The sequence below is a fragment of the Bos taurus genome, chromosome 2 (assembly GCF_002263795.3).
Source record: "Bos taurus isolate L1 Dominette 01449 registration number 42190680 breed Hereford chromosome 2, ARS-UCD2.0, whole genome shotgun sequence".
In the NCBI taxonomy this organism is placed as follows: Eukaryota; Metazoa; Chordata; class Mammalia; order Artiodactyla; family Bovidae; genus Bos; species Bos taurus.
Window position 1 is genome coordinate 23489169 of NC_037329.1, and position 20699 is coordinate 23509867.

At 38.3% G+C, this 20699-nt stretch overlaps 1 protein-coding gene across 4 annotated transcripts in view; it reads right to left on the reverse strand.

The window, feature by feature from the left end:
- MAP3K20 (mitogen-activated protein kinase kinase kinase 20) overlaps positions 1-20699 on the reverse strand; it is a 166783-nt gene that overhangs the window by 84566 nt on the left and 61518 nt on the right. For all 4 annotated transcript variants that reach the window (XM_010801894.4, XM_005202331.5, NM_001205493.1 and 1 more), the window contains exons 3-4: positions 5646-5733; positions 253-354 (exon numbers count right to left, since the gene is read on the reverse strand). In XM_010801894.4, coding sequence (XP_010800196.1) covers positions 253-354; positions 5646-5733 — 190 coding nt within the window. The remainder of the gene's footprint in view (positions 1-252; positions 355-5645; positions 5734-20699) is intronic.

The window sequence follows — 20699 nt, forward strand, 5'->3', positions numbered from 1 at the left end:
AATATCTGCCTTGGAGCCACTGATTTTGTTGAAACTTGGTTTTTGGTAAAGAAGTAAAGAAAGGAAAGAGAAAAAAGCAATGCAGCAGTGGAAAGGCAATGGCCTAAAATATTATGTGTACAGTAAGCTGCAGAATTCTTGCTACTTTTGTCTGAAAAAAAAAAAAATCTTAAGACAGAATAAGAAATCTTCCGACTTAAGTCACCATGTCAGGATCTCTCCAACTATGCTGTAGAATACATGAAACATTACCTTTGGCTACATCAGTGGCCCAGGTCATAATGTGATCCATATCCATTTCTTCACTTCTGTTACTGTTAATGTAATCATAGAGTGATCCCAGAGAAGCATATTCTGTTTTCAAAGGAAAGATAAGCATAGAATTAAAACCAAGACACAATTCACAAATAAGACTGCATGGTTTCATTGAGAAAATGTGTTAAAGAATTTAACAAAAGACATTAAAACTTATAAGAAAAAAACTGTTCTATGCTGTGGTTTCTCAAAATTAATGTCATCCTGGAAAGAAATCTGTCAAAGACAAGACCACTAACAGAATGGATAGAATGGATAATATCTTCAGCTGGTGATGAAATCTAAAGCCATTTGGATGGAATTCAGAAACACGAAGGTGTTGCAAGAATGCGTTTGAAACAAAGGCAGGCATGAATATAGGTATTTCAAAAAATTGTGATTCTTAGGAGATAAATAAGGTTAAACACATAAGTCAGAGGGTTTATGTGACAATGTAAAAAAATCAATATTTGTTGCATCAGGATTTAGATGAGTCCTCAAATTTTAAGCTTTACAAAAGGCCAAGAAAGTGAGAAAATTCCTTTAAAAATGGTTTTGAGATATAAATTACATATCATAAAATTCACCCACCATATGTGTACAATTTGATTTCTAGGAAACTTACAGATTTGTGCAATAACCACCACAACCCAGTTTTAACCTTTTCACCATCCCAAACAAGTCCCTTCTGCTCACTTAGTTACTCACCACTGTCAGCCCCAGCCCTGTGATTTATCTTTTCTCACTCTCAAATGTGCCTTTTCTAGACATTCCACATAATGGAATGAAACAATATATGGCCTTTATGTCTGACTTCTTTCTCTTCATATGTTTGCAAGACTCTCTTGTGTTGCAGCGTGTGTCAGTACTTCACTCCTTTTTATTCCTGAATAGTATTTCATTGCATTGATCTATCACATTCACTTTTTTCATTCACTGGGTTGATAGATATTTGCATGGTTCCTTTTCTAGACGTTATTTATCAGGTGGAGACAATTCCCTTCTATTTTTAGCCTGCTGAGATTTCTTATTATAAATGGGTGTTGTAGAATGTCAAATTGGTTTTTGTTTTTTATTCTATTATGGTGTTTTACATTAATTGATTTCAGATGTTAAATCAACCTTGCATTTCTGGGATAGATCCCATCTGGTTGTAATGTATAATCCTTTTTATTGGCGGATGGATTCAGTTTGCTAATATGCAGTGAAGGATTTTTTTTTTTTAGTCAAGGATTTTTGCATCTATATTCAGGAGGGATGGTGGTCTGTAGTTTTCTTATTATGGTTCTGTCTGGCTTTGCTATTAGGATAATGCTGGCTGTATAGAATGAACTGGCAAGTGTTCCTTCTATTTTCAGAAACAGTATAGGAAGGACTGGTGTTACATTTCATATAGACTTCATCAGTGAGATCACCTGGTTTTGGAAATTCATTATGGAAATATTTTAAATTATGAATTCAAATTTCTTATAGTTTTGGTCAGATTTTTTGTTTCTTCTTGAGTCAGTTTTGAAAATTTATATATTTTTAAAGATTTTTTCATTGCATCTAAATTGTCGCCATAAAGTTGGTCATAATATTCCCTTATAATCCTTTTAAATTTCTGTAGGGACCATAATGCTATCTTCATTTCTGAGTTTGCCAATTTGTATTTTCTTTTTTGTTGGTCAGTCCAGCTAAAGGTTTGTCAGTTTTACTGAGCTTTACAAAGACCAAGATTTTAGTTTCATGGATTCTCTCTATTATTTTTCTGTTTTCTATGTTGTTCTATTCTGCTCTAATCCTTATTATTTCCTTTCATTGCCTTGCTTTGGGCTAATTTTGTTCTTTTTGTAGTTTGTTAAGGTTAAAGCTTAATGATCAATTTCAGACCTTCTTTTTAAATGAAACATAGATGTGTTGTTGTTTAGTCGCTCAGTTGTGTCCAACTCTTTGCAACTCCATGGACTACAGCACACCAGGCTTCCCTGGCCTTCATCATTGCCCGGAGTTTGCTCAAACTCATGTCCATTGAGTCAATGATGCCATCCAACCATCTCATCCTCTGTCATCCCCTTTTCCTCCTGCTCTCGATCTTCCTCAGCATCACGGTCTTCAGTGAGTCAGCTCTTCACATCAGGCGACCAAAGTACTGGAGGCTCAGCTTCAGCATCAGTCCTTCCAATGAATATTCAGGGCTGATTTCCTTTAGGGTACTGGTTTGATCTCCTTGTTATCCGAGGGACTCTCAAGAGTCTTCTCCAACACCACAGTTCAAAAGCATCAATTCTTCGGTGCTCAGTCTTCTTTATGGTCCAACTCTCATATCCGTATGTGACTGCTGGAAAAACCATAGCTTTGACTATACAGACCTTTGTCAGCAAAGTGATATCTCTGCTTTTTAATATGCTTATAAATTCCCTCCTAAGTATTACTTTGTCTTCCACCTATAATATTGATATGCTGCATTTTCATTTCCTCTCTGTCGAAAATATTTAAAAATCCATTGTGGTTTCTTGACTCATTGACTGTTTAGAAACATGTCGTGTAATTTCCAAACATTTGGGAATTTTCCAGGTTTCTTTCTTGCATTGATTTTTTAATTCTATTGTGATTAAAGAACTCTTCAATCCTTTATTATAATTGGAGGATAATTACTTTACAATATTGTGATGGCTTTTGCCATGCATTAACATGAATCGGCCATAGGTATACGTGTGTCCCCCTATCCTGAACCCGCCTCCCACCTCCGTCCCCACCCCATCCCCCCAGGTTGTCACAGAGCACTGGCATTGGGTGCCCTGCTTCACGCATTGAACTTGAACTGGGCTTCCATTTTATTCAATTCTTTTTGATGTATTAAGATTTATTTCATGATTTAACTTATCATGCATACTAAAGAATATGCCCTTGAGAAGAATGTGCATTCTTTGTTGGGTGGTGTGTAGAGCTGGTTGAGAGTGTTTTTCAAGTCTTCTATATCCTTGCTGATTTTCTATCTAGTTGTTCTATCAATTACTGAGAATGGGGATACCGAAACCCCTTTTTTGAACTGACTGGTTCTCTTTTACAGTCAGTTTTTGCTTCATGTACTTTGAGGACCTATTGTTAACTGTGTATACATTTACAATTGCTATATCTTCCTGATGTATTGATTCTTTTTATCATTATGAATGACTCAATTTATTTCTAGTAATATTTCTTAAGTTTATTTTGTTTGAAATTACTATAGTTACTCCAGTTCATGCTTATTGCTTGATCGGTAGTACAGAATTAAGACGTTTCCAAAAATCAAAGAATGATCAAAGATGATCCTCTATTGTACCTTTTCTTTTGACTCTGGAGATTCTAGTCATCCCATTATTTTGTAGATCTGGGAAAAAGATGTTCACTTCCCTTCCAAGGGAAATAAAATGGCAGCTACCTCTTGGACTCTGTGCTAAGTCTTACAAGTAGGTTTTAGAAAATCGTCTCTATGGTTGAGTTTCGGCAAACACACATGCACAGGTGCACGTATACACACTCTCACCCAGAAATAATCAATTCTAGTCCCTTCACTCACGAAGAGAAAACTGAGACATAGATCATCAGGAACCCATCTATGGAGTTTTGGCAGAATCAAGACAAGATTTCATCTCTCAATTCCTATTCTGGTGCCCATTCCATTCCATCACTCTGCTAAATTATTCTTTTAAGTCTTCAGTATGAGTGACAACAGCTGCCTGATGCAACAACCTTTTTTATTAACAAGTACACTCAAGATGGAATAGGTACAAGCTATTCAAGGTTTCCCCATCAGGACTCCAACATCTGAGAAAGACAATGAGGTTCTAAAAAGAGGGAGCTAGCTGGATTGGGTGATCAAGTTTTCGTGCCTGCCTTACTTACAAGTCTGCCACACTAGTGTTCATTTCAAGAGGCAAGGCAAGTGCTATCATTCTCAACCCATTTGACCTTCCACACTTGACTCAGTCGCATATGTACTACCATCCTTCAGTTATCTGCGGGGGGTTGGTTGAGGATACTCAAGTCTCTTACGTAAAACGGAGCAGTACATTCAATCTTCCACATCTATTGGATCTAAAGTGTGCTCATAGCCTTCCAGAACCTAGCTTACGTACAAGAAGAGGAGATTCTGTATAAAATCAATTGAGAAATTTACACCACTGTGGTTCTACCATTTAGTTGGGTAATCTTGGAAAAGTACCTAAGTTAGAGTTTCAGTTTCTTATGTGAAATAGGTTATTCTAAGTATTAGATAACATAATTTATAAGGAAGTACCTAATCCACTCCTTTTTATTGGGGGTATTTTGTTGTTATTTTAAGACAATATATAAAGACAATCCAAGTTCTTACCACTACAGTAGAAGAAAAGAGGGCTGGCTGATCTTTTAAGGTTTTCATGTTTGTTTTATTTTGGTCAAAGAACTGCCATGATAAAGAACTTGGGTCAAAGTTATGTACTGTAAAATTGAACACTATACTTATCATAGACCTGAAGCTGTTTATTGGATTATAATAACTATGAGTATCAGTTCAGTTCAGTTCAGTTGCTCAGTCGTGTCTGACTCTTTGCGAACCCCTGAACCGCAGCACGCCAGGTCTCCCGGTCCATCACCAACTCCCGGAGTTCACTCAAACTCACGTCCATCGAGTCGGTGATGCCATCCAGCCATCTCATCCTCTGTCATCCCCTTCTCCTCCTGCCCCCAATCGCTCCCAGCATCAGAGTCTTTTCCAATGAGTCAACTCTTCGCATGAGGTGGCCGAAGTATAAAGTAATATAAACAGGTGCCTTTCTGTATTTTTATATGGCAAAATTTTCTGTGTGCTCGATTTTGGAAAGGGTATTTCCATCAGTTATAAATGGCTGTTCCATATTATGCGATAATTTAGATCAAGGTCATTACTAACCCAGATGACCAAACCTGAAAAATATTATTCTCACATCAGAGACCTTGAAGAAAGAATGCTCTAATGGAATTAAAATGCCTTGTGAAGAATTACAACATGAGTAGCTCAAGAAATCTTAATTTGTAAAAGGTCACAGAGTTACAAAAAACATCGCTCATTTCAACTAATTAAATGAAATTTTAGTTAAACGGCACCTTTAAATATTGGTATTGCAGCTGTGAGTGCATTTAAATAGCATTTACACAGATATAATTAGCACAATTAAACATGGGTAGAAGTGGAAACACCATTCTTAATTATATTGATATAATCAGTTTTATTAATGCTTTATAGCAACAAAAGTGACATCTGACAGTCGCACACAATTCATGTCAGAAGGTAATATTAGCATTTGAGCATATTAAAGAATCTAAAGCCAGGTAAATGGGGAAAGAAAAAAGTCAAATGGAGTTCCTACCTGTGACAATACCATAGTTGGGAGGTTCGAGAATTACTCCATAAAACTGGATGATGTTTCTGTGACTGAGGACGCTGAGTATTTCTGCCTATACAAAAATCAAATACAAAATTGCATAAAATTTCACATTTATGAAAGTCTCATAAAATAGATTTTATATTCAATTTTCTTTTACATACTTTACAAAGATGTGTATGTGTTCAACAAGCATGTGATACTAATAAAACAGTGTCTTTGACAGTCTTCTTGATAGATTAAGAATTTATATTGAAAGTTTCTGAAAAATTTTTTAAAGAAATGGGGTTGAACTGGCAGCAGCAGAAGTGCTTACTAGAAAGCCAACATGACTGACGGCAGAGGGGGATGATTAAAGCGGGGAGATGCCATATTTAAGTAAAGGCCTTCTTCCTTAAAGTCAAACAGATTTTTTTTTTCTGCATAGTATCCCCACTGGCAGACTGCAACACGACTAAATTTCTATTGGTTGGAAGAACAGTTATGACAAAATTGGCTCAGACAGTAAAGAGTCTGCCTGCAATTCAGGAGACCTGGGTTTGATCCCTAGCCTGGGAAGATCCCCTGGAAAAGGGAATGGCTACCCATTCCAGTATTCTTACCCCTCTGTCCATGGGATTCTTCAGGCAAGAATACTGGACTTAGTTGCCACGCCCTCCTCCAGAGGATCTTCCCGACCCAGGAATTGAACCTACGTCTTTATGTCTCCCGCACTGGCAGGCAGGTTCGTTACTACTAGCACCACCTGGGACACCCAGGAGGAGATGATTTTTCATTAAAAATGTGTGAAACTTGCTTTGAAGGTAGTTTGAGTAGACAGAAAACAGAGGTTATGGGTTGACACAGGGTCAATATGGGAACAAGAGAAAGGAGCGTTATCAGTGACTGGATGAGACATTCATTTTATCAAGGTTGATTTGACAATTTGTTTTACTAAGTGTTGAAGGGGGCTATAGAAATAATTCCTTAACAATTACTGAGTGTTCACTGTGTGTAGAGATTCTGTATTCATCAAACAACGTTCTCATAATTTAGTTTTCCAAGTAGAAAGAAAATACACTAATTGGACAATAAATACAATTATTCATCCATATGGCAACTCTATTTCAAAGGTCAGCATAAATGACCTTTGTTGTAAAAATAGAGTTCATGTGAAGTTTGGAAATCATAAGCCCTCTGTTTTTCAGTGGCAGATCAACTCTTTGTGAGTAAAGCATGAGAGTTCAATGTGAGAGGACACATTAATGTTGGAACCAGTATCGGTCAAAATCAGGGAGTGTTATCCTTTGGCACATTTTGATATATTCTTCAGAACATCTAAATCTCGAAGCCATTAAAAATGTTTTCATCAATAAGAATAAATACAAGAATATTCTGAATCCTTGGACAATGATTTTATAATTCAGCATGACATGGAATTTTCAGTGTTTCAGCTAGCTTTCATGCTTACATTTAAGATACTAACAAATTATATCTTGGAGAGAGAATTTATCTTTTCAGGTATTGGTAAGCATGTCTAAATGGTCTTGAGTAGGTATATGCTAATAACAGAACAACTATTATCTTGTATTCCTTTGTTGTGCTCATGTTTTAATTTTTTACAGTTATGAAAAACTCTTGCAGTATGATTTGCAAGCAAAAGATGTTTTTATGGAATAAGGCTTTAGGTTCCAATTTAATAAACTAAGAATTTGATTTAACATCTCGAAAACAACATGCTACTTTAGAATGTTGTACGAGCTTCATGGAAAGGGGCTAATAATAAGTAGAGATAGATTAAATAAATAAGTGATATTTGCAATAAATGGAAATCATGATACCTGTTAGCAATTCAAACAAGCTCCAACAGAAATACCTGGGACTGATTGAATTATTAAAGCCTGTGCTTATAGTAGCCGGTATCTGAATGCAGGTGGATGTATTATAGAGATTTGCCTCTATAGGCACCTGCTTGTCAATAGTTCATCAGTGGAAATTGCTGAAGTAAGTATGCAGCAAATAATTTTTCCTTCAGTTGTTGTTTTCCCATTGTTTTCCAGATTTAAATTCTGGGATACTCTAGCAAATGGCTTACACATCAAAATAATGGATTAATGGCTTGAAAAAGTTCAGTTTTATGTTAAAAAGGAAACATATTAACAATGAAGGCTGAAATAATGCTCTATTGTGCCAAAATATTTAAATATTTTTTATACTATTAAAACTAAGAAGATTTGGTACGTAACTACAATGGAATATTACTCAGCCATAAAAAGAACAAAATATTGTCATTTGCAGAAACATGGATGTACTTAGAAAATACAGAAAGTGAAAGTATAAGTCACTCAGTCATGTCTGACTCTTTGCGACCCCATGGACTATGTAGCCGGCCAGGCTCCTCTGTCCATGGGATTCTCCAGGCAAGAATACTGGAATGCGTAGCCATTCCCCAATAATTTAAAGGGGAATAGCCATTCCCCCAAATTTAAGAAGATAAGAGCCCACATTTAAAAAAAAAATTAAAATTACACATAAAAGGAAGGAGATGGGGAGGAAATAAAATATATTATTTGTGTTTATCTCTAGGTAGCAAAGGGCTTCTCAGGTGGCTCAGTGGGTAAAGAATCTGCCTGCAATGCAGGAGACGTGGGTTCAGTCCCTGGGTGGGGAAGATCCCTTGCAGGAGGGCATGGCAACCCACTCCAGTATTCTTGCCTAAAGACTTCCATGGACAGAGGAGCCCAGTGGGCTACAGTCCATACGGTTGCAAAGAATCAGACATGACAGAAGAAACTGAGCACACACTAGGTAGTAAAAAGAATCATAACTGATTTAAAATTTCCACATATTTCCCAAATTCTTTACAATAGCCTCTATAATTTTTAATTGGAAAAAACAGTACATGCATGTTATCCATAATATGTATGACTAGAGCATATAAATATAACATTTAAAATATTATTTTGCATGGAAATTTTGATTTTCCCTAGGATTGGATCAGAAAGAGGTAAAATTCTTTACTTACCTCCCCAGAACTACCCTAGGTATATACGGACTAGTTTAGTTAATCTCTGAGCTATGAGTTTCTCCTGACATGCAACCAGAACAAACATCTCCTGGGTTATTGCTGAAGAAGTCCATAAACTCTGAGAGGCCGTGAGACAAAAGTCTGGACACTGAGTATACCTACTCAGACTCTGGTTCAGTGTTTTATTAAATGGTCTTCCTCTCCCTTCTGACATTTGTTCTCGTAGCTCTTCAGAGAAGCCTTGCTTGACTTGCACCTTGTCTAGTATAAAACCACACGAGGGCGAAAGATCACATGCTTTATACAGCAGAAGCTCAACAGCATTTGAAGGGTGGATGAACAAATTGTATTTGACAATAATGATATTAAGTGTGTTTAAATAACTGCCATGGTAAGAGTTCATGTAAGGTAAATGTTTACTCTGAACAGGGCAGTGAGAAGAGTAAAGTGCCTGTGGGTGTGGATTTGCTTCAATATTCATTCTGTTCTTTTACATGCATAAGGGTTACTTCAGGCTATTATTTCATAAGAATGCCAGTCAATCAATTATACAACTACAGTAGAAGCCACATTGAAATTTGTGTTCACGAGCCCTTTGTTGATGTGAGCTTTCAGGATAAAGCCTTGGATAGCTACAAGTTGCCTCTTGCAGTCCATGACAATCAAATGGGCAAAATTTCTTGAGAGCCCTTCCTTGCTTGTCTATTCTCCAAGCATGCCCTTATTCAACTTTTTCAGATATAGAGTGGAGAAGCTTGCTTAATCTTAAACCTTCTGCTTCCAGCTTTCTACCCAAGGCATTGTATCATTTATATTTCCAAATCACCTCTGCAAGTAAGCCAGCTTCTTATCGAGTCCACACCTTCCCCACACCCTACCCACTGTAGCAGACACTCCTCTACCACACACTGAAAAATGGAGCCCTGATTCTTAGTAGTGGGGCTACATTTCACACACGCTTTTTGCATAGGCTGAATGTGTTCCCCTAAAATCCATATGTTGAAACCTGATCCCCAAAGCGATGGTATAAGGAGGTGGGACCGGTAAAAGATGATGAGGGTAGAGCCTCATGAATGGAATCAGCACCCTTATAAAAGAGCTCCTTCGCCCCCTCCTTCTGCCACATGAGGACACCACACAAAGATGGCCAACTGTGAATCAGGAAGTAGGTTCTCACCAGAAATGGACTCTGCTAACAACTTGATCTCGGACTTCCCAATCTCCAGAACTTATGAGTGTGTTGGTTGTTTATAAGTCATCCTATCTTCAGTATTCTGTTCCAGCATCCTGAATGGACTAAGACAGCCCTCTTCCTAGGCTTGGGCCAACATCACGAAACTCTAAACTGAACCAGGCTTCTAAAGAACAGGATGGGTTTGAAAAGACAATGCCCTTGGTCTTCTCAGTACAGCATACCTCTTACCGTTATCCCCACAGAGCTCAGAGCTATTGTACTTAGCAGTAGAATGTAACGCACAAGGGGAAATACTTGATTTAAAAACTCCAAAAACAGGGACTTCTCTGGTGGACCAGTGGTTAAGAAATCTCCAGCCAATGCAGGGGACCCAGGTTTGATCCCTGGTCTGGGAAGATCCCACAAGCCATGGAACAACTAAGTCTGTGAGCCATAATTACTGACCCGAGCTCTAGCGCCTGTGCTCTGCAACAAGAAAAACCACCACAATGAGAAGCCCTTACACCACAAGAGCAAGCCCATGGCACAATGAAGACTCAGTGCAGCCAAAAAAAAACCCCAAAACCCTAAAACAGTAGTGTATAAGGTCAAAACATCTTGCTTTTTCAGGCAAGAAGTAGGTAGACATTCTGTTCTGTTTCAGGCTCTGATTATAAAGATAATTGAGGCAGAATGCACTCTCTAAGTAATCAGAAGATTTACACGTGTCAGATGACAAGAACCAGTGTCAAAAAAAAAAAAAGCTGTTTACTTCATTTACATTTTTACTCCAAGAATACTATTTTAGGGGCATTTTCCTAAAATAAAAACTTAATTCTCACAAGATGGAAAACCAGCTCCCACTTCTAAAAACTCAGTGCTATAGAACAACATTAAAAATAGGCGAGGATGATTTTCAATTCTGTATTGAATCACCAGAGTCCTACCCAGGTCGTGCTCTTTGAGTCACTTTTAGGCTTAATGAGACCCATTCAATAACACAGGCACACAACAAGCAGCAAATCTCTCAGCTCTGTAGGTTTTCTTTCAAATGCTGCCCTTTAGGTATTCAGGGAAATAAAGAAGGATAAACAAACTGAATTCAGGTTCCATAATATAATACAGCCTATATTCCTCATGACGTATGATGTCATGAAGACGTTTCTTTGGAAGAAAAATGGCTAGAAATACTAAGAAGGAAAAATAAACTAATCATTCTGCTCAGTCTTCGTGAACAGCCGAGATGGAGTCATGCAGGATGCATTACAAACGTCACTGGTGCTGGGAAGTCTTTATTGCTCAATGGTTTTCCTGGTGGGTTGCAGGAGACTTACCACGTGCAGCTACCAGGACAGCTGCCTGGGCTCCGTTCCAGGGATCAGGCTGCTCTCCAGTTAAGTATATACCCAACTAAGGACAGACTAACCTGGCAGGATGGAAGGCTGGCTAAAACTGAATGAAATAAATACTGAAGATTTAAGGACAGGGATGTAAGAGATATCCCAAGGTATAAAAGACTGAGAGATTTTAGATTCTTCATGCTCAACAACAGAAGGTCACTGTGATGACATGAAAAAGTCAGATATATTGTAAACCTGTATTCAGTTTGGATAACAAAAGCACATTCAAGCACTCAATTTTCCACTAAACAACTTATATAACTTGGTCAAAGAGATCACTTGGGGCTAAAATTACACAGAAAACCTCCCCAAAGAAAGCACTTGAATAAGACTTGAAGTATGAATTAATGAAGGGCTAGGCTTTTAAAAAAATAATAAAACACAATATAATGTAATCAAAACTAGGTCAGTGGAAATTTAAATTCTAATTCCAAAATGGATGGCCCTGGAGCCACCTGGTTACTCTGAACCTTGTTTCCTCCTAGAAAATTATTTTTTGCTGGACAAAATTATCTTCCAGATTCCTTCATGCTTTAAATTTCTATCCATTTCTATAAAAAACAAACAAACAAAACAAAAAAATACACCTAACTTGATGTATTTCTAACAGTTGCTTTACTCAGAGTGGATCCGCAATAGATATGTGATAAACTGAACTGAGGTCATTAACTGTGGTGTATTAGGATACCCTCTGGAGTCAAACAGGCTGGAGGCAGGAGTCTTGGCTATGCCTCCTATAAGCTGAGTGACTTAGGGGAAACGATTTAAACTCTCTGGGCTCCAATCTCCTTAAGGGAGAACAGAAATCCTACCCTAGTATCTAGAAATTCCAGGTATTTAACCAATGATAATTTCTTTCTCTGAAGGTCTTCCTTTTCCTTTTTAACCAGTTTATCATTCAGAGTCAAGTCAAGCTTATGAGCAGAGATCAGATTTCTTCCACGTTGGATTCCACTTTCATAATTCCACTTTCATAATTGTCTTAGTTAGCTTCATGTATTTATCATATTTGACTTTCCACGTTTATCTGAGCTGTGTTGTGCTCAGTTGCTCAGTTGTGTCTGACTTTTCGTGTGACCCGATGGACTCTACGCTCCAGGCTCTTCTGTCCATGGGATTCTCCTGGCAAGAATGCTGGAGTGGGTTCCCATGCCCTCTTCCAGGTGATCTTCCCCACCCAGGTATGGAACCCACATCTCCTGAATTCCCTGTATTGCAGGTGGATTCTTTACCCACCCCCTTTAAAAAAATACAATAAAAATATGAGTCCTTTCATCTAAATACTTTTTTTTATCAAAAGCTGCCTTTGCTCAAAGAGATTCCAGTTTGCAGACTTCTATACAAAAACAGCTAGTACACACCGAGTGTCTACTGTGCCAAACAATTCATATAGACAGCTTTAAAAAATAATATTTTATATTAGTCTTCTAATATTTTGTCAAAATATTTTATTTATTTGGCTGCTCCCGGTCTTAGTTGCAGCATGTGGGGACCTCATTCCCTGACCAGGGATCAAAACTGGGCCTTCTGCATTGGGAATCTTAGCCACTCAACCACTACAGAAGCTCCTGTTTGTATTTTGGCTGTACTGGGTCTTCATTGCTGTGTGTGGGCTTCTCTATTGCGGTGAACAGCAGCTACTCTTTAGCTGTGGTGCATGGACTTTCCGTTGCAGTGGCTTCTCTTGTTGCGGAGCACAGGCTCCAGGCTTGTGGGGTCAGTAGTTGTGGCTCACGGGCTTAGTTGCTCCACGGCATGTGGGATTCTTCCTGGACCAGGGATGTCCCCTGCACTGGCAGGAGAATTCCTAATCTCTGGACCAACAGGGTAGTTACCATCCATTTGTTTTTATTTCATTTTGTGATCTTGCTTTTTTATTCTGAAGTATTTTACATTTGCTGTGAACACATTTGCTAATGTTATTTAATGGCTTAGATTAATCAAAGCCCCCCAGGCTCTTCTGTCCATGGAGTTCTCCAGGCCAGAATACTGGGGTGGGTTGCCATGCCCTCCTCCAGAGGATCTTCCCAATCCAGGGATTAAACCCAGGTCTCCCACATCGTAGGTGAATTCTTTACTGTCTGAGCTACCAGGGAAGCCCAGATTAATTTAGAGAACCAAAATATTATATAAATATAATTCTAAAACACTTGCATGCTTTTTTTGAGCAGAGGTATTTATTTATCTGTATTTTAAATATATGTACTATGAAGAAATTAAAGGAAGAAATGGAACAGGTAGTTAAAGAACCTGATGAAAATAATCAAATTTCAGAAAGGTGAGTAATGCAAACATCATTCTGTCTGGTGATGATATATGCAATTGGTAGACTGACCTTTTAAAGCCTCAAAGCAAATCATGAGTCAGAGCCTTCTACTATTGCAGAGAAATTTTAAAACTTGCCTAAGAGCACAAAAAATGGCAAAGCCATGTTTTTAACACAGATTGTCTTATGTCAAAGTTCTGTTTATAATCACTAAACCCTCCCACTTTACTTTACAAACCTAATTTGAATACAGAATGGGATATTAGTTTATAGAACATCTTAAAATTATAATAGACCTAAAAAAATACCAAAACTCTCTAGTTAGTTACAGAAACGTGAGAAACAACTCTTCATCAACTCCCCTTAGGGCCTCAGCCACTACCTCCACTGTAAGATTTTCAAGCCTTCCTGACACTCAACTGGGCAAGATCAAGTCAAGAACCAAGATCTAATTCTCACTAGGCCATCAGGCCAGCAAGAAACGACCAAATTTATAGTTAATAAAACCAGTTAATTGCACAGCATGAAGCACCCTCTCTCTATGCAAAAATTACATGGTTAGGAATTTTGAGCAACTCTCACAATCTGATTAGTTAAGTGCTTTATAATATTACTCTACAGTGCAACAGAGTTTGATTATTTATATCCCATTAGAGAAATGTTTGCTACATTTATTATAGAAATCTGCAAAATCATTTAGAAGAATTCAGGCAAACTTAATTTTTAAATAGTCTGAAAAGTCCTTTCACATCTTGTAGACTCCAATTAGACAGCATCTTGAATACCTGGATTCTTCCATTTAATGATTTCACTATTTCTGGGTTCTGTCAGCATACTCAAACAATAATTAATGACAAAGGCATGTGTGTGATATCTGTCAGACTATTGAGTGACAAAAAAGCACCAAACCCCAACAAATATATGGTAAAAAAATAACCTGGAATCACAGACTCTTAAGATGATTTCTCCCTTAAAGGTTTAAAGAAGAGATAGCCTCCATTTAGGCAAACTCTCCCATATTAATAACCATCACCACCATCACCACCACAATCTTTCTTGTCACTAACCTTCATGCTGAAATCTAAGTCCTTCTTTGTGTTCATTAGAGATAGTAAAAGATAACATCTGAAGGCTAATTTTCATATTACACTACATTATAGGTTTTCCTAAGCCTAGACTCTGGCAGTTAGTGACGGACAGGGAGGCCTGGCGTGCTGCGGTTCATGGGGTTGCAAAGAGTCAGACACGACCGAGCGACTGAACTGAACTGAAGTGAACTGAAGCCTAAAGCTGGATGAATCACAAGCTGGAATCAAGACTGCCAGGAGAAATATCAACATCCTCAGACATGCAGATGATACCATTCTAATGGCAAAAAGTGAAGAAGAACTAAAGAGCTTCTTGATGGTGAAAGAGGAGAATGAAAAAGCTGTCTTAAAACTCAACATTCAGAAAACTAAGATCATGGCATCTGGTCGCATCACTTCATTGTAAACAGAAGGGGAAAAAGTAGGAAAAGCGACAGATTTTATTTTCTTGGGCTCCAAAATCACCACGGATGTGACTGCAGCCATGAAATTAAAACACCCTTGCTCCTTGGAAGGAAAGCAATGACAAATCTAGACAGCATATTAAAAAGCAGAGACATCACTTTGCCAACAAGGGTCCCTATAGTCAAAGCAATGGTTTTGCCAGTAGTCATGTACAGATGCAAGAGTTGAACCATCAAAAAGGCTGAATGCTGAAGAATTGATGCCTTTGAACTGTGTTGGTGGAGAAGACTCTGAATAGCTGGAGAGTTCCTTGGACAGCAAGGAGATCAAACCAATCAATCCTAAAGGAAATCAATCCTGAATATTCATTCAAAGGACTCATGCTGAAGCTGAAGCTGCAATACTGTGGCCCTGATGCAAAGAGCTGACTCATTGGAAAAGACCCTGATGCTGGGGAAAGATTGAAGGCAAAAGGGGAAGGGGGTGGCAGAGGATGAGATGGTTAGATAGCATCACCAACTCAATGGACATGAATTAGAGAAAAGTTTGGGAGACAGTGGAGGACAGAGGAGATGGCATGCTGCATGCAGTCCATGGGGTTGCAAAGAGTTGGATATGACTTAGTGACTAAACAAGTCAAAACCTCTAATTCTTATCAATTTTCTTGACATGTCTTATTTTTCAATTTTTAGGAGTTATTTTACCTAAATTTATGCAAAAATACCAATCATTCTAAAAACATACTCAAGTAACTGGTAGAGCCACCTGACTGAATGTATTCACTTTTCAGCCCAATATTGAGGTACTGTGTAAACTTGGTTACTATGGCTCTCTTCAAAAACATCTTTATATTCCTCCGATCCAAAAGACAATTTTTTATGTTTTTAGGTTCAATCATATTAAGTTATAATTTAAGTATAATCATCTTCAGTTCAGTTAAGTCACTCAATTGTGTCTGACTCTTTGCGACTCCATGGACTGCAGCACGCCAGGCTTCCCTGTCTATCTCCAACTTCCAGAGCTTGCTCAAACTCATGTCAATCAGGTCGGTGATGCCATCCAATTATCTCATCCTCTGTCTTCCCCTTCTCCCACCTTCAATCTTTCCCAGCATCAGGGTCTTTTCTAATGAGTCAGCCCTTAGCATCAGGTGGCTAAAGTATTGGAGCTTCAGCTTCAGCATCAGTCCTTCCACCTTTAGGATTGACTGGCTTGATCTCCTTGCTGTCCAAGAGACTCTCAAGAGTCTTCTCCAACACCACAGTTCAAAAGCATCAATTCTTCAGCACTCAGTTTTCTTTATAGCCCAACTCTCACATCCATACATGACCACTGGAAAAACCATAGCTTTGACTAGACGGACCTTTGTTGGCAAAGTAACATCTCGGCTTTTTAATATGCTGTCTAGGTTGTTCATAGCTTTCCTTCCAAGAAGCAAGCATCTTTTAATTTCATGGCTGCTGTCACCATCTGCAGTGATTTTGGAGCCCAAGAAAATAAAGTCTCTCACTGTTTCCATTGTTTACCCATCTATTTGCCATGAAGTGATGGGACCAGATGCCGTGATCTTCGTTTTTTGAACATTGAGTTTTAAGCCAGCTTTTTTACTGTCCTCTTTCACTTTCACCAGGAAGCTCTTTGGTTCCTCTTTGCTTTCTGCCATAAGGGTGGTGTCATCTCCACATCTGAGGTTATTGATATTTCTCCTGGCAATCTTGATTCCAGCTTATGCTTCATCCAGCCCAGCATTTTGCATGATGTACTCTGCATATAAGTTAAATAAGCAGGGTGACAATATATAGCCTTGACATACTCCTTTCCCAATTTGGAACCAGTCTGTTGAAGCCTCACTTGGAGAACTTTGAGCATTACTTTGCTAGCATCTGAGATGAGTGTAATTATGCAATAGTTTGAACATTCTTTGGCATTGCCTTCCTTTGGGATTGGAATGAAAACTGACCTTTTCCAGTCCCGTGGCCACTGCTGAGTTCTCCATATTTGCTGGCATATTGAGTGCAGCACTTTCACAGCATCATCTTTCAGGATTTGAAATAGTTCAGCTGGGATTCCATCACTTCCACTAGCTTTGTCTGTAGTGATGCTTCCTAAAGCCCCCTTGACTTTGCATTCCAGGATGTCTGGCTCTAGGTCAGTGATCACACCATTGTGGTTATCTGGGTCATGAAGATCTTTTTTGTATAGTTCTTTTGTGTATTCTTGCCACCTCTTCTTAATATCTTCTGCTTCTGTTAGGTCCATACCGTTTCTGTCCTTTATTGTGCCCATCTTTGCATGAAATGTTCCCTTGGTATTTCTAATTTTCTTCAAGAGATCTCTAGTCTTTCCCATTCTATTGATTTTTTCTATTTCTTTGCACTGATCACTGAGGAAGGCTTTCTTATCTCTCCTTGCTATTCTTTGGAACTCTGCATTCAGATGGATATATGTTTTCCTTTTCTCCTTTGCCTTTTATGTCTCTTCTTTTCTCAGCTATTTGTAAGGCCTCCTCAGACAACCATTTTGCCTTTTTGCATTTCTTTTTCTTGGGGATAATTCTGATTACCACCTCCTGTACAATGTTACAAACCTCCATCCATAGTTCTTCAGGCCCTCTATCAGATGTAATCCCTTGAATCTATCTGGTCTTAGTAAAAGGAATATTTGTGATTTTCCTGAACTGGTTGGTTTTTAATCCCCATTGCTCAACAACCTATCATGTTACATTTCTCAAGTTGATTGCTAGAAAGCTTAGGCACAAATTTGTTGCCTATATCTAGAAAGAATAAAGAACCTCATGAGTGTGTTTTTATCATACTATTTTCATTTTTGTTTCCATTTTGGTTTTTTTTTTATACCAGATTTTCCCTTTGCCCCATTTTCCTATTTTAATTTTTAAATCTCATAATTTGTATTTTTATTAGCTGCCTTAAATCATTTTGACAGTGAAGCCATACAATAAAATAGTATTTTGTATTGTATCTCAAACTGGACTATTCAAGATAAGAGTCCAGGGTCCATAGATGGTCCCTGGTGGCCCATCAGAAAACTCAAAGAAACACTGGTCTAATCAAAGGGTTATCTCTTGGTTACTTCTCTGTGCACAAAGATACTCTCTCCTTCACTTTTTCTCCTCCAGCAGCCTTCACTAGCATTCTGCTTTAGCAATTCATGACCATCCCTTAGATCTTTCTATTACCCACCCATCTCAAACTCAGAAGGCCCTTTTTTACCTTAACCTTTTAGCCTTATTCACCTTAAGCCTGCTCTTCAGTTATCTTATCAAGGTCTCTAGTCCCTTAATTCCTTTCAGTTTTCCCTCTCTAATCAACTGGTTCTACTGAAAGAAAGTGAAAGTCGCTCAGTTGTGTCCGACTGTTTGTCCATGGACTGTATAGTCCATGGGATTCTCCAGGCCAGAATACTGGAGTGGGTAGTCTTTCCCTTCTCCAGGGGATCTTCCCAACCCAGGGATCGAACCCAGGTCTCCTACATTGTAGGTGGATTCTTTAAAGCTGAGCCACAAGAGAAGCCCCATTGTGGCTTCTTTCTATTGAAAGAAAGAGAGATCCAAAATAACAGTAGTTAAACAAGTAGTTCATATTGTCTCAAAATATGAGGGCTGCAGGAAGCCCAATATGGAAGCTCCACAATTATCAATACAGTCTGCCTCACTGTCCTTCGCACCAGTTTACATCCTCAAGGTAACTCCTGAGGTTCTAAGCCATTATATTCACACTTGAGGCGGCAGGAAAGAGGAAAGTGTATAAGGGCATTCTCTTAGGTCAGCTTTCTTTAAAGAGCACCCTCAGCAATCTTATCCAATGAGTTCTGTTTACATCTCCATTTATTGAACGCTAAAAGGCTGTAGCAGTAATTTCGAGTATCTCCAATTTCCTCCCTTCTTCATTTTCTGTTCACTCAACAAATATTTACTGAGTATTTATGTGCCAGGCACTATTTTTTCGGGGTTGAGGAGAGTGATGGACCAGATAGCAAAGCCATTGCCTTCACAGAGCTTACAATTTAGAGAGGAAGACAGACAATGATGATATTAAGTAATAAACAAGATAATCTTTATGAGTTACCTACAATAAACCTTGACTCTACTCATGGCCTTTAGCTGCTCTTGCCTTTTTCAGTCTCAGATCACTATGGATGCGCTACACCAGAGAAATGGGCATAACTGTCCTCAGTATTCCTTCCTTACACTTTCTGCCTTTCTGTCTCTAAGAAAAAGGTATCCTTCCTTCCCAGATCTTACAATGGCGCCTGTGCTCTTTTTTTTCCCCCACCTGTGCTTTTTATATCTCCCCTTTTCACTCAAGACGTATAATCCATCAATTATATCCTTTCTGGAACACTCTCTTTCTAGTTCTACCCTCTAGGCCTAAAAAATGCTTGAGTTTCACAACAAACAACTTTGCTTGACCCTCTTCTCAAACTACTTTTCTAAACATCAAAATGTCTTGAAATAATACTTTTCACTAAGTTCTGTTTCTTTGCTTTTTATTCATTTCTTAATCCCATTATATTTGGCTAGATTTTTATTCTATTGTTAAAGTTTCCCTAACTAATTCTGAATTCTGATCTTTTCTATTAAATACCCTTTATAGGTTATATTCTGACTTTTTCAGTTAAATATAACCTCCCCTGAACATTCTGATAAAGTTCCTTAGATCTATACCTGTGCTATTTTCTGGTATGAATGAAAACAAGAGACATGGGCATTCTAAGTTATATAAAAATAAAATAAACCCCTACTTTCAAGGCTCACACAATAGCAGGGGAAAAATAAAAGTGCATAATAACAAAATGCAACACAATGATAATAAGAAGTAGAAAGTGTCGTGGAGGACCCATATAGAGATTAGGTGAAGCTAGGGGTAATGGAAAGCTTCAATTAGACAATGGAAAATGAATTAGGCTTTAATTTATAGCTAGAGAAGGCTTGTCGTTCCAAGCAAAGGGAATAGCAAGAACTTTGGCAGAGACAGCATGGGGCAGCATGTTTGAGAGATAGTAGCTTGGAATGTGGAGTATGCACAGGAGAACACAGATAGGTAAAGGAATTACAAGCCTAGCTAAGAAGCAGTGAAGCCAAGATTCAAACCAGGAAGTCTGGTTGTAAAGCCTATGATTTCCACCATGACATAGTACAGCCCCTCTCACAAATGAATGTCAATTTTCAAAATCACATAGATGTACATGTTCTATACATGCACACAGATGTACATGCACACACATTTCTGTATGTTACCAAAGTATAAACAAACTCACCTGTGACTACACATATACATAACAGAGTAAATACTTTAACGTGTTTATTTTATGAGTATGGATAGAACTCTAGAATCAGAATCAAGAGACCTAATTTAGCCTTGGTTCTGACACTCAAAGGCTATGTGATTCGAGGCCTCAGCTCACCTACTGATAAATGTCAAAATTTAGAGGTAAAAAGGACCAAATGAATGATCTAAAGTCCCTTAAATTCTAACTTCCTGACTTAAATCGGACTAAACTGATATGGGGTGGGACCCAGGCACAGGTGTGCCTTAGAAGCTTCCCAGGTGAGCCTAATGTGCACTGGCCTAGACAGCGGTGCTGTGGCAGCTAAACTGTGGCCTCACTACTTAGGAGCTGGAAACGCTGGGGCTGAATTTCAACTTTATCATGTCTAAACTGTGTGGCCTTGCAAGTCC